Source organism: Phalacrocorax aristotelis, chromosome 15 (genome assembly GCF_949628215.1).
Source record: "Phalacrocorax aristotelis chromosome 15, bGulAri2.1, whole genome shotgun sequence".
NCBI classification, from domain to species: domain Eukaryota; kingdom Metazoa; phylum Chordata; class Aves; order Suliformes; family Phalacrocoracidae; genus Phalacrocorax; species Phalacrocorax aristotelis.
This window is the reverse complement of record NC_134290.1, coordinates 899,861-914,218: the sequence shown is the minus strand read 5'-3', so window position 1 is coordinate 914,218 and position 14,358 is coordinate 899,861. Positions and strand designations below refer to the sequence as shown.

Genomic DNA, 14,358 nt, shown 5'->3' with positions numbered 1-14,358 from the left:
CAGGAATCTGTATGTCCCTTCTGCTAACAAAAGCTTATTTTCCATGGAGCTGAGCAACTACAGAAGAGCAAGTTTTCAGCCCTGAAATGCCCTGGAGGTTCAGGTGCTTACATTGGAGAACCCTAAAATCACTAAGCCTCTAAATTCTTCAAATATTTTACATAGAATGATTTAAAATTTAATAAAATCTTTTAAATTTTCAACTTTTTTTTCAAGAGTGGGCATTTTTATGCATAGCACTTGTTGTACATTCTGTTAAAATATTTTATAATTAATAAGGAAAAATATTCTGTGGTGACACTATTGCCTTTTGATTCTAAACAGTGGAAAGTTAAAAACAAACAAAAACAAACAGAAAACCCCAACCCCCCCGCAAAAAAACGCAACAACAACAAAAAGTTTTTTATTAATATGCAGAAGTTGCATTCTGTTGTATCATAGAAGGCAAATGCAAAGGTTCTCTTGCTTTCAGTAAATCTCCCTTGCAATTTACAAAGAAACTTTGTGAATTCTCAGAACATCCTCTAAATACTTGGTGATTTCTGTCCCATCACACAACTTTTTAACACTATTGAATAATTGCAGAGAGAAGTTATGAGTGAGTCTGGTAAGATTTTGGGGTTGATAAGAATTATTAAAGCGTTTTATTTTGTTTTTAAAGCAAACACCATTTCTCTATTAAGAAATCATCGTAATGCAACAACAGAATGAAATTACAGCCTGTGGCTGAAGCATAGCTGTATCAAGTACTGTCAGCGTCTTTTCCAGTCACTGGTTTTATAGTAATTTTCTTTCAGGATTTTCCCAGGTGCTTTTACGTTAAGCTTTCTTTACTTTAGAGCTGCTAGTGTATCTGCTTTCTTGTTGTGTTGTCGTTATTCAGTCGAAGTCTGTCATGTGTAAAGGCAAGGTCTGTGAAGTTGGATGAGGGTTTTTTTCCTAAATTCCCTTTAGTTAAAAACTCTGGGAACATCAAGAGCCACGTCTCTGTGCTCACACTGATAAAAACAGGGAAATTTCTGTGTTGGCTCAATTGCAACGTATTGTTCAGCCATGTATTATTGTAAACCTGCAACTTCCCACTACTGGGATTTCTGACTCACCGAATTCTCTGAGCTGCAGTGATGAAGGCAATGCATCAAGGAGGCAAGGACTCTCTTGTCTGTAAAATGTATATTAAATCTCTCCGTTACATAATGGTGCTGGAGGAAGGAAGACTGGAAATTGGTCCATGTGGTCAGAAGCTTCCAGGAATGGGCAGCTATTTTAATAGCTCCCATTGCTCACATTTTCTTTTCCTACGGAATATTTTATTTACGTGTTTTCACAGCCACATGCAAGAGCTTCATTGCTTGCCAACTGGCAAATTGTATCCCTGAAAAATAAAACCACAAGGTTTTAATATGGGAGAGCCTCCTGTAAATGTGGAAGTGAAGTCCTCATCAGGTGTTCTGGGAATGGCAGCAGAGTTTAACTAGCTGGCACACATGGTTGGGGGCTTCTGTTACCTCTCGGGCATCAGGAGTACAGAGAGAAGGTGCCATTCCTAGGTACTCTGTGAAACTGAAATTACTTGGGGGGCTTGGGGGAGGAAGACATGGACATGATGTTATAGGAGGAAACACGATGCTTAGTTCAGTTGTAAGCATCAGCTCCTCTCGTTTTGAACTCTGTTTTTTTTTCTTTCTGTTGTTCCCTTGCAATCCATCTTTAGCACTTGGGAGGGTGGCGCTTTTGCTCTTTGAATTTTGTACTTCATGCAGTAGGCGCATCCCCACGTTTTGAGTAACAGCCTTTTGTATGGTCCTGGAACTCTGCGACTAAGTGGGCACATATGTCAGCAAAACTGGCCTCTGCCTTGGGAACCGGCTGCATGAGTACACTGATACTTCAGCCTGTGATCCATCTCCTCCAGCTGGTGCCTCCTAGAAAGGCTGTTTACTTTGGGGTTTTTTTTTTCCTGTTGTTGTTGGGTTGTTTTTTGTTGGCTTTTTTTTTTTTGTGGCGGGGGAGGTTTGATGCATGATCAGCTCAGGCAAACCATTTCCTTCTCCCTCACAGCAGTGCTGGAAAATCAGAGAGGATATGACCTTAGATCAGTCATTCTGTGGTAGCAGCACAACACCGTTCCTCTGTTGCCATGCAAAACAATCACTCTTATCTGTTTAATTATCTGGGATGTCTCATAGCAGTGCACGCGGCTATTTCAGACATCTGGGTTGTTTTCCATGTAAAACAGACTGTCACATGCTATACCTCCCAAGTGTCAACTCGGAAAACCTTTTACACACTTGAGTTCATTTAAACACTTTGCTCATGCAGAACAGTATCGCAGCATTGAAAATAGGGTGGAAGTGAGGAAGGCAATGGGTCATGTCTAAAGGGTGATGGCGGGAAAGATTAACATGTCAGTGGGGAGCTCTGAGAAGAATGGGGTTATGGCTGGACAGGGAGTTTCCAGCAGCAGTGAGACTCTGACAACATGTATGTCACATCAGTTACAATTAAAAATTGATGGAGTGTAAAGTTGCCAGGGAGATTTAATAATGGGAGGAAGTAATGCGAATAAATAGCATAAAACACAGTAACCTTAAGGTTGCCTCAGTCCTTGCTGTCAGGCTTTTCATTTCCACTGATGCCTCTTCATTTTTTTCCTCTTTCTGTATGTTTTCTTCTTCCTTCTGGGAGAAAAAAAAAAAAATCATTGAACTCCCCGTGATGGCTTCCTAAGGCAGAGCAGGGACCCTCCCTTCTTAGTGCCTGGCTTGCATTTGCTATTCACCAGCACCCTCAGATTGCCTTTTTCCCAGGTCCTCACCACTCTGTGTTCTGCACCCTCAGCCTCTACTGACTGCAATACACTAATTCTGTCTTAATTCAGTGCTAAGATGCTATGAGGGCCAGAGACTTGGGCTCAGAAATCCCTGTGGTGCTGAGCTGCTTTGTTCTGTTGTGTTTTGTGCAGGATACAGAGGGGTATTTGCTTGATTCATTAGTGACTATGGGGCTGTAGCTTGCCACTGCAAATGCCAAAGAACAGGCCACAAGGGGACACTGGGGGAGTAGAGGCAAACCGTGTTTTTCCTGTGCAGCATGCAGAGTTGGTGGGGACTCTGCAAACAAGCCCGCGACATACAGTCTTCGAGGGTTTTTGCAGGTCTGTCCTATTTGCATAGGTCATGGAAACCACACAATTTATCACAGTTTCAGTGGAGATGGGACCGGGTCCTTTTGTTATCAAACTGAGCAACTGTTTGAAGGAAATGTGTAGAGGCGCAGTAAATTTCACTGTCAAGTTAATGCAGAGGCAGCCATTTCACAGTGCCTCCCCCTGCTTGGGCTGGCAAAGCGAGTGCCATGTGCTTGCTCTCTCGGAGCAGCCTCCTCCTGGCACACTGCCTGTAGATTGCGTTCTTCTGCTCTGCTCCCTCTTCCAGGTCATTGGTCTCCAAATCAGGCCAGAAGACAGCATGACCCCATTTGTCACAGGCCCTCTCTATGCTGGAGCATCGCGCTCACTAACTCTCCTTGCCTTCAGTCTGCTCTGTAACCTGTCTGCTCCGGCTGCCCTTGCCCTGTGTTGCTCTTGCTGGCCTCAGAAGGTCAGTCATCTGCAGGGTCCAGGAATCAAAGCTTGCTCAAAGTCTAAATGACGTTCTTAGGTTCCTGTTGACTCTGTTATTTCCTACTATGACTTTATCAGACTGCTAGACCTGATTTTCCTGTCTCAGTGTTGCTGAGAGCTTATGCAAGCTTTGCTCTTTTATTAACTTATATCATTTTGCTTTGTTATTTTAAAAGCACCCCGGGGGGGTGGGGGAATTTCTTTCTTTTTTTAAGTGCTGCTGTTATTGCCAGTGACTTACGCGGGGTTGGCTCGGGTCAGCCAGACCCGCTTCCTGGTGCTTGTTCTCCATAGCTGTTTCCATTCAATGCAACCTGTTCTCCAGCAGGAGGCAAATGGCAGGTGGGGGGTGTGGGGGTCCTGCCAGCCCTGCAGCAGAGCTCAGAGGAAGGGAGCAAGAGGTAGCAGCAGGTACACTCACAGTGCTTGCTCAGCTCCAGTAGTTACCCAGCAAGGAAGTCTCTGTGAGCTCTAAGCTCCAGCGTGCTGCTTTTTCCAGTCCTTTGCAGCCATGTGACATTCACTCTTGAGGCAGAGAAGGGCCTAGTTTGGCTCGTACTTTTTAAGAACTAGTTACTTTTGGTTTGTACAGTAGTAGGGGTTCCCTGGTCATCACTGAGACATAATCAGTAATACCTGTTAGCTTCAATAAACTGTAACTGGACCCTGCTGGACTCTTCCTTTAACTTTTTTGGCAAATATTCAAAACCCTCTTTCCCCTTCAGTCTTAAGCTGTCTCTCTCTGCTATAAATAATACACTCAGTGACTGCATTCTAAAAGCATATGGAAAACTGCTTCTGAGCTGGAGGATCAGCTGTGGCTGTGTCTATCAGCAGGGCCATTTTGGCAGCTTAACGAGATGACTGTTTAGGCAGCTGGAGATCAAGCTTTCAGGAATACTGAGCATGGTTGCTCTTCACAGGAAACCAGACACTTCAGAAACGGTTTCCTCTCAATTCTGGGGAAAAATGCAGTTGTTGAAAGAAACCCAACTTCCAGGACTGAAAGTCAGGAAAGAACAGCCTAGATTCTGGCCAACTTGCAGGGACCTTGGCCAGCTGCATGGGCGGGGGTGGATCTGTTCCACCAGGGTTATAAGCAAACCCTCTTGGCAAGCAGGCTGTTATTTGGGTTTGCTGAAGCACTGAAGCTAAGCACTGCTGCCCATTTGCCTCCTGGACCTTTGTGCAGGCCCAAAATGTGGGAGCTACTGCTAACTGACTATTCCTTACAAGGGATCTTCAGGAATTTCTGCCAGAGTTGCACCTGCAGGAACCGGTCCAATTTGACAGGAAAGCATGTGTGTGCTGGCAGCATCCCACTGTGGGCTCGTGTCCGTAACAAAGTGCGCAGAGATAAGGTTGGCCTGACTTGCTTGTCTGTTGCTTCTTGGGGTCTCTGCAGTGGGAGCAAGCAGGGAGAAATGTTTCTCTTTGCCGGTTCTTTTTTGGGGATGGGGGAAGGGTACGGGGGGACTTGTCTCTGCAGCTGTCAGCAGTATTGGGCTAGTTTGTTAATGATTTGGAAGAGAGTGTGAGCGTGATTGCATCTGAGATCTCCCAGAATATACTGCAGCTGCTGTTATTTCAACGTTTACCTCTGCCGGACAACTCAGGTTTTGCACGGGGCTCTGCAAGAGGGAGGAGCTGTGCTGCAGAAATAGCTGTGGCTACTGAGTGTCTTTTTGTTTGCTGATGACAGTAAACTCAAAACACAGTGTCTAGTGCAGTTGCCTCCTTCTGGTCTTACCCTGTCTGTGTTCAAGAGCCAAGTGTTACAAAGCCATCTCAGGAGGCACCGGAGTCTGCTTGCTGTGGCTGGTTCTGATTGCTGATACAAGGTCTCGTGCAGACAGGTCCTTTCTCTCTTTTGCCAGTCCAGCTTGAGCTGAGTGCCATGCTTTAGCTGTTCAGATGTGTTTGGCCTTTCCCAGGCCGTACTGGAATTGCTGGGTGATGTTTGAGTACGAGTCAGCTGCTCCCCAGCCGCACAACTGCCTGCTCAGAAGAGATCAAGCAAAGCTGAAAATGGGAGATCAGGGCTTTGCATCAGAACTTGTTTCTGCTGGATGAATTCTTGCAGTAGCAAGACCAGGTGTTCTTCCTGCCTCTGTGCTCAAGCTGAAATGAAAAGGAATAGGCTGATTGAAGTAGGACAGCTTTCTATGACTGCTGGGCCAATTTTCTCCATTTCTCCTCTGTCAGATCCTGACAGAGGTTTAGTTTGTTTAAAGTTACTTCTCTCTGTATGGATCATTTCATATTTCTCTTCCTTGATCTCACTATTAGGGTTATTATGTCTTTTGAATTCAGTGGAACATAGTCTTTCTTGGAAGCTATTAGCTTCATAGCCAAGAGGTATGAAGTTCTGCAGCCTGGCTTTTTATTTCCATGCAGTAATTTCACACTCATCCAATCTCACCTGTCTCTAGAAAACTGCAGAGGGAGACAGTTTGCTCTATTTTAAATATTGCAGAAATCTCTGCTCCCTCTCTTCCTTTGAAAGCTGAGGTTATTTGCTTTCAAACATTGATTTTGCTCACCGAGGTTTTCTTTGCTGTTGGGCAGACACTGCACATGTGTTGCTGGATTTTCCACGTGTGCGAGTCCTCATCAGCCCTGCTTAGAAAACTGCACAATATCTGCCTGTCCCGTTACCTGAGTCGGTGAAACCTTGGAATGTGTGTTTTCCTATGGAAAAGAAATAGCATGTTGACGGTGCTCTGCTCACTTAGAGAAGCCTTTCTGGCTTGTTGATTTCTCTGAAGTCTGTTCCTAGCTCATGGGTAACTTCTGTGTTTTTCAGCTGGACCCACAGGTGTTGCAGGACAAAGACTGGCAACGCACAGTCATCTCAATGAATGGAGTAAGTACGGAAAACAGAAGTTAGCACTGCTTCTGTGCCTTTTACGTGCTTTATTTCTTTGCTTTTCATTGCAGCATTAAAAAAGAAAAGAAAATGTTGAAAAGTAACAGCTGTTCTCTTTTATTCAGGTTGAAGTGAAGCTGTCGGTGAAGTTTACCAGTCGGGAGTTTAGCCTGAAAAGGATGCCATCCCGGAAACAGACTGGGGTTTTTGGGGTCAAGATCGCTATTGTCACCAAGTGAGCTGATGGATCACATTTCTCCCTGTTGTTTTTCAGAAAGCCAACTGGCCAGCAGGTTGCACCTGCCTTTATCCCACTGAGGGATTTGTCAGCCCAGTCTGCTCTGCTTGGGCAGTAGCATAGGTGGCTGTGTCTGCAGAAAAGAGATGCTGAACATTCTCTGAGCTTCATTTTTTGCAGGGGAAAAAAACCAACATGCACCCAGGCTTTGAAACCTAGGGTGTTTACTTGTAGCAAATCACTTTTCTGAGTTCCGGAAATACCCCTTGTTCTTTTACTCTGTAGTTAGCTGACCTGGCCACAAATTTCCAGAGTCACTGAACAGTGATATTTCCTTTCCGTAATCGGAAATGTTCAAATTCTTTGGATCCTGTGGTATTATTTTAACCCCTGATCTTTTGCCGTGAATCGTTTGCCAGGAGAAACCTGTTTGTTCTGTTACATAATTTGGGAATTGTGGTATTTCCTTCCTATGGAATTGCAATGATTTGAAAGCAGCAGTGTTTCTATGGTTCCAAGGGCTGTTTGGGAATCCTGATTACCTGCACAAAGTCGCAGACTCCAGGGGCACTAGGGCCCAGCCAGAAGCTCAAGCGCTCAGGGCAGCTGCAGAACAGCCAAAGACAGGCTGAGACACTCGGGAAACCCTCTCCAGTTTTAAAAGGAGTTTTTAAGCTCAGTCTTGATTGCCTGCTCAGACTCTCCCACCCCATTTTCTAGAACAGATTTGCACAACGAAATGACGGGGTGGTGTTAGCCAGCCTGGCTGGCTGGGGTAACAATGCTTGAGGGCAAGGGCTGTACTGAGCTCTTCTATCTGGCTTTCTTCAGGAGGGAGAGATCCAAGGTGCCTTACATAGTGCGCCAGTGTGTGGAAGAGATAGAGCGGCGTGGAATGGAGGAGGTGGGCATCTACCGTGTCTCTGGGGTTGCAACCGATATCCAGGCTTTGAAAGCTGCCTTCGATGTCAGTAAGTATTTGTTGGGTATTTTCCTTTGCACTCTGAGGACCTGCGTGAGCTCCCTGTCAGGTGGCTATGCGGCTTTTAATCTTGTGTTCCCCAAGAAGCATTAAGAGGTCAAGATTCTCACACAAGGGGAATCATTTTAACCCTGGCTGCATGCTTTATTAATATTCTTCAGCTACAGATGTAACCCAAGACATACAACGGGATGGATCCTTATACCAAATAATACGATTGTTATTCTTCCCGGTAGACGTTAAATGGTGGGTTTGCCTGCCTTGCCAAAACTTTGTAAATGGCAGATGCCTTCCCCAGGGGAAGTGGAAGCAATCAGAAGTTGTAATTTCCTCACTGTTGTGAGGTCTCCAAATTAACAGAAGTCCTTGAAATTAAGAATATTTTGCAAAAGGAAGCCAGCAAAAAAATTTCCTAAGGTTGATTAGGACAGGTGTTTACAAAACTGGAGTTGGGTAGTCAGGGCTCCCAAGTTCTCTCTTAACTCTATGTCTAGATTGGTATGCACAGATTGTAAAATTAGATAATTTTGACCAACCTTTGTGAAGTTTTCTTTGACCTTGAGCAGAAGACGGCTCCTTACTGGTGCTGCATTTAAAAGAATGGCATGTATATCCCAAAAGGCATCTAAGATCAGGCAGGTGAAACACCTCCAAATTGCTGAGGTACAAAATGTGAAATTCTGCCCTGCTTCCAGCCTCCACACGATGGTCCAAGCCACGCTCGAGCTCCCTTCTGATGCAAGCAATCATAAGGCCTGTGCCAGGTGCCCAAATTCACCCACCCTGCACTTTTTCTTCACTTATTTTGTGAAATGTCTCCCTCTTCCTGTTTTCTTTTCGATCCCCCTAAGCTACCAAACATGTTGATTTATGAATCTTCACTAGTGCAAGTAAGGGTGTTTCACGTTTTGAAAAACAACTTTTTTTCATTTATCTTAAATGCTGGCTTACACTAAGCTTCATGAAACCAGCACTGGCTCTGCTGGTTGGTCTGTTTGTTTTAGGGAAAGGGGGGTGGTTTTGTTGTTTTTAAAGGTAACAAAACTGAAATGTGAGCCCTGAATTGCCTGTGTGCTTTAGCTACCCTTGGTGGGGAATTAACCAGCCTGAGAGTCTCTTATTCTAAGCTATTAGAAGCAGGGAATTGGAATAACAACTGTTGTCAGTAACAAAATTGAAATGCATATAAATACAGTCAAGCAGGGTTTGTTCCAGATCTGGCACAGCGTAACTAACCCTGGGCAGTGTGAGGTTCCCTCTACTTGATTTAAAGCTATAAACTGTTTGCAGTGATTTGTGCAGCGCTTCTTAGTTGACAGAAGGTAGCTGTTTCGATCTGGAGAAGTGTAAACAGAAAAACTCTTGGCTATTTAGGCAAAGACAAAGGATAAACGAAGAGTGCCAAAGCAAGAAAAAGACTGAATGCAAGGCCAGCAGCTTCTTTACTCCGCTCTCCCTCTTTCCCCCTTCAGATAACAAAGACGTGTCCGTGATGATGAGCGAGATGGATGTCAATGCTATTGCAGGCACCTTGAAGCTGTACTTCCGGGAACTGCCTGAGCCCCTCTTTACAGATGAGCTGTACCCCAACTTTGCTGAGGGCATTGGTAGGTACTAGCAGAAATAACCCTTGGGAACTGTAACTCTTCTGGCAGAGGCTGCTCCTAAGGCAGTACAAAAACTGTGTTTATAATGTTGGACGGAAGCCTGGAACAAGCTGTTAGGGAATTGAAATGGAGCTCAGAAACGAGCATGGGAATGACATCCTCTTCCGATGAGCTTTCATACAGACAACTGTTGTGCCTTTTTGTAAGTTGAAAATGTCCAGGTTTCTGAGGGATAGGTTAAGAATAGAATGGCAGCCTACGCGCTGGGGCTGCGTGTGCTGTTTGCCCCGTTCAGTCTGCCTGGGAAGCCCTTTCCGGGGGGCGGCATGCCTTGCCTTGTCTTGATGCAGGGGAAAACATGGGAACGGTTGGAAGTCTGAGGATGCTTGAACTGCTGGAGGGAAAAGGATTCTCTACATATCTGTAAAATAAAGGAAGGAGGTCCTCTGGGGTATTGATGTGCCACTCTGACCTTCCAACCTGCGATGCAATTACAGTCTGTTCGGGACCATCCATATTTGTTGGTTAGGGAGATTATACAGTCAAATTCTCGTTCGCTGCCCGTGGTGATGTTTTGTTACTTTCTGTCTTGTAGCACTTTCAGATCCTGTTGCAAAGGAAAGCTGTATGTTGAATCTATTGTTATCGCTTCCAGAACCCAACCTTGTGACATTCCTTTTCCTTTTGGACCATTTGAAAAGGTAATACCTGGATCCTTTAGAGATGTATTTAATGTGTAAAGCATAGTTAATCAGAAGAGAAGAGCCTTTTTCTTAAATTTGTGCTGAATCACGCAAATGAAGCGTTTGCTGATTTGCTGTGAATGCTCATCAGATAACTATTATCTCATACTCACTCATGAGGCACTAAATCCTGAATTCCATTCTCACTCATACTGAAAGGATTAGAACTGAAGGAAAGGCGTAGCAGAAGTCTCAGGGTTTATCTAGTGCAAATGCAAACTCCTGCTGCTGTATCACTGCAGAACTGCACCTGCATCTGCATACAAAGGTCGAGAAAGGTTTTAATATAAATTGTGAAGCTTTGGCCCCGTCTCAAAAGGTGTCTGCAATCGAACATGATATATTTTAAAAATTCCAGCTTTGCACTTCTGCTAACCAGAGTTCTCAGTTCCTTGCTTAGACCAGTCTTTCTGATCTTTTCTATGTCTTTGTAAATACGGTTGTAACTGTGAAAAAGCATTGCCATGTGTTTGATATTAACGCGATAAGCTTGCTTAATACACGCACAGTGTGCTAATTTACAAATATATTTTGTACATACCAGAGGCTGTCGCTGGAGAGATGAAAGATAATCTAGTGACTGAGGCTCTGGATTAAAATTCAGGAAATCTGTGTTTTAGTTGTGTTTTTGCTGCAGACTTTTCTGCCCTTGGACAGTGGTATTGTTAACCTGTGTGTCTCAGTTTCTCATTTATGAAACTGGGATGAAAAACATTCCTTTATTCTTGCCCCACTTCTGCCTGTCCAGACAGTAAGCAGCAGTCCCTTTCCCAAGTTTAAGCCTTGTCCGTAGAGAGCCTGGAGACTATGGTTGTCTCAGATCAAGGTATTGCCTATATATAAAGTTCATTTAGGTGCATATGGAGAGAGAGGTTGATTTGAATACATCTAAAACTTTTTACAAAAGGAATAAATACGGTTTCTTACTTACCCTTACAAGCTCAGGTATTTATAAAGATCTGCCCTATTCATGGTTTCTTCTCCCAGGGTTGCTGAGAGGGAAAGCGTTAACAAGATGTCCCTGCATAATCTTGCAACTGTCTTTGGACCAACGCTGCTCCGACCTTCCGAGAAGGACAGTAAAATCCCGGCTAACCCAACCCAGCCTATCACAATGACGGATAGCTGGTCGCTAGAAGTCATGTCCCAGGTAAAATCTGAAATGTGCGATTGAATCTTTTGAAGACAATGTGTGGGAAACCGCAGTCCTCTGCAGGCCTGGTTCTGCCATCCTTCTGTGTTTTCATGACAGGTTTTTTGAGAAACAAACAACTTTCAGACTGACACAGACATTTTAGACTGTTTGTGGAACTGTGTTTCTTCAGGCATTCAGTTTGCGTCTGTACTAATACAGCTTTTTGTGAAAAAACGTCAGTACGCACACAGTCCTGTGCTTCCTGTTTGGGCAGAGTAAGACTTTTGGAGAGCTGTCTCACAGTGCCGTATTGCTGGCCTGGGACAAAAAGACCGTCAGTGTTTTTCCACAATGCTCCTGAACACTTAGACCACCTTCACTGATGCACCACAAAATTCTTTGCTAAACTCAGATTTCTTTGGCCACTGCCGCCTTCTGAAGGCAATGCAGAGAATTCAAATGTAGAGGCTGTGTGTTAGCTGGCCAGGCTGGTTTGTACTTTCTGGACTGAGAGATGGCAAATTATTGATCTGATTTTTGCAGTGCGGTGGAACACCAAGACCATTGTTGTGTCCTGGAGGCTGAAGAGAGTCTCTGAAGCACCGCAAGTTTTAGAATTCTTCCTATTACACATGGTATTAAAACAGATACATAACTACAGGATGTTCCTGTGGAGACTCTCAAATAGCTGGGGTGAGAATGAATTAATAGAGCTTTACTACCTCTTTTCTTTCTCTTTGCAGGTTCAAGTTCTTCTGTACTTCCTGCAGCTAGAGACTATCCCTACCCCAGACAGCAAGAGGCAAAGCATTCTCTTCTCCACAGAGGTGTAGGTGCCTGTGATACCAACAGGACACAAAAAACTGCTCTTGGCATCAATCTGCCACACCTGAGGAAAAGACAACCAGTGTTTCTTCAGACGTGACTGGCCTGTTCCTGTCCTGGGGCATTGTGGCCCAAGCTGCTTCTGCTGTTTGTTAACCAGAGACAATCTGAAGAGAGAGGAGAAAAATCTCTACTTTTGACTGGTAGGACCAGAACAGAGCTGGAGCTGTGCAGAATCTCCACTAGAAGGAGCAACAGACACTTGAACAAATGCACCACAGAGTGTGGCTACTGTTCTTGTTGGGAATGTGACAGAAGGTGTTCCTCATTTTATGGATTTCATTTATCATAAAGAAACTTCAAGATTTCTACTGGACCACTTGACAGGATACCCCTTTTTGGGTGAGGGGGAGTTCAAGGATATATCACAACTGTGTCTTTAATAATTGCTATTTTTAAAGTACTGTTCTAGGCCACAAAGAGCATTGCTTTGCAAGAGAAGGGAAGGGCCTGGGATCTAATGCTCCCTCCTCAGAGATTCAAGTCTTGATTTGAAGAGGGTTCTAAAGAAATGAAACGGTTTTGTGTACAACTAGAGCTGTTGGTTTGTTTGGGGTTTGGTTGTTTTCCTGGTTTGTTTTTTTTTTCTCACCCACCCCTTCCCTTGCAGAAGTTTATACAAACTCGAGGGAAGGAGATGCCCAGCTCTCGCCTGTGTTGCACTTCTGATGGGGTTTGGGTGAAGGGAGCCAGACCCAATCATGTTACACTATAACTAAATATCGCAAATTAAAGAGAGGCCAGGAGGATTAGTCAGGGATTCTGTGTTTGATTCTGTTGTTTGTTGGCAGAGAAAAGCAGGGGCAATATCCCGACAGGATTGCTAAATTCCTTAGACCCCACCAGACTTAATGAAAATTAGTTGGGAAGGCTGTTAGTTCCCAACACTCCAAAGAAAATAAGTTATCGCTGCAAAAATAACTGAAGCATTTGTGGACAAAAAAAAAAGTCAGTGGCTGTAAGTTTGGCTGGCTGCTTACTCCAAACTTTGTTCAGAACATCTTTTTCTTGGTACTTGAACTTTTGGAGGCGTTGTACATTGCTCCTACAAGTCTTTTTCTGATAGATACAAATACTTTGGTAAAATGTGTCAGAATGTACTTTCTGGACAATCTAGCAAGTAGCATGCATTGTGCGCTCTCGAGAGATTCCAACCCTGTTTTAAGTAAGAGCAGTGAAGAAATCTCTATGGAACTACATCCAGCAGTACAAACAGACTAGCCAAGCACCAGCTCCGGGTTTCCCTGCCCAAGTCAGTCCAAGCCGCGGGAGTTAGGCAGGCGTAAAGGGCAGTGGTATTTGTCCAGGGTATTGAAAGGATGATCTCGTTGCTGGTATCCAGAGCAGAGCATTCTGGCTATGAAGCAGTTGTGCCAAACATCAGGAGGTGAGGGGTGGCAGTGGCTCCGCTTTCATAAAGTACTCCGGCCCCCTTCACTTCCTACCTGCTTCTGCAGCATCCGTGTAGTGGTGTCTGTCTGTCATCCTCCTGGTGGGAAGAAAAGAACAGCTTGCAGACAAGGGAAGGAGTCAGCAGGGGAAGGGGAGGGAGGGCGGGCCAGATATTGAAAGATTGGTGGAGTTAGATTGTCAACGTCATTTGAGGGGAAATACGACAAAGAAAGCAACCCCTGTTATGCTGAATTTCACATTTTCTGAGAGGTGATCTGCAACCTCTCAATTTAAAACAAAAAAATCCAGAAAACCAAAGGAGTAGTTCAAACAGGTGGAAGGAAAAAAATTGAAGGGAAATGATTTTGTAGTCACTAATTCTGACTGCTGCATAATTTCCGAAATTATTGTACTGTGAAGTTGCAAATTCAAAAAGGAACCAATATAAATTTCAATTTTGTGAGTATATCAATATTTTGCATGCTTTGTAAGGATTCTTATAGGAATTTAATATTGCTTAGTATCCCTCCCTCCTTAGGTCTGGGAGCAAACCTCTTTGTAATGTAATGTACAACTAGAAATTCCTTCTCTCGTATGTATTTCTACTACATTCCAACTTCTGAACCCGTAAAACAGAAGAAGTGTTTATAGTAGGAGGTGCTTTGTGGGGGGAGGGAGGGAATGATGGCAAGGAAACTTGAAGGCTTAAGATTTGGATTTTTTTTTTTTGCCTTTTTGAAGGCAAAAATTACTTACAATCCTGAAAAACATTGACTTAAGAAAAGTCACGCAGACCAGTAAACTACACTCCATGGTTTTGTGTTTATGTATTTGTTCTCATTTTTACCTAGCGGTTCTATATCAATCCTTTTACTGTGAGCT

At 44.1% G+C, this 14,358-nt stretch overlaps 1 protein-coding gene across 2 annotated transcripts in view; it reads left to right on the top strand.

Annotated features, from left to right (window-relative positions):
• The window catches only part of BCR (BCR activator of RhoGEF and GTPase), a 105,309-nt gene extending 92,473 nt beyond the window's left edge, over positions 1–12,836 (top strand). For both annotated transcript variants that reach the window (XM_075110792.1, XM_075110794.1), the window contains 7 exons: positions 6,432–6,491; positions 6,620–6,729; positions 7,564–7,703; positions 9,187–9,321; positions 9,917–10,022; positions 11,052–11,214; positions 11,943–12,836. In XM_075110792.1, coding sequence (XP_074966893.1) covers positions 6,432–6,491; positions 6,620–6,729; positions 7,564–7,703; positions 9,187–9,321; positions 9,917–10,022; positions 11,052–11,214; positions 11,943–12,032 — 804 coding nt within the window. In that variant the 3' untranslated portion in view covers positions 12,033–12,836. The remainder of the gene's footprint in view (positions 1–6,431; positions 6,492–6,619; positions 6,730–7,563; positions 7,704–9,186; positions 9,322–9,916; positions 10,023–11,051; positions 11,215–11,942) is intronic.
• The last annotated feature ends 1,522 nt before the right edge of the window (positions 12,837–14,358 follow it).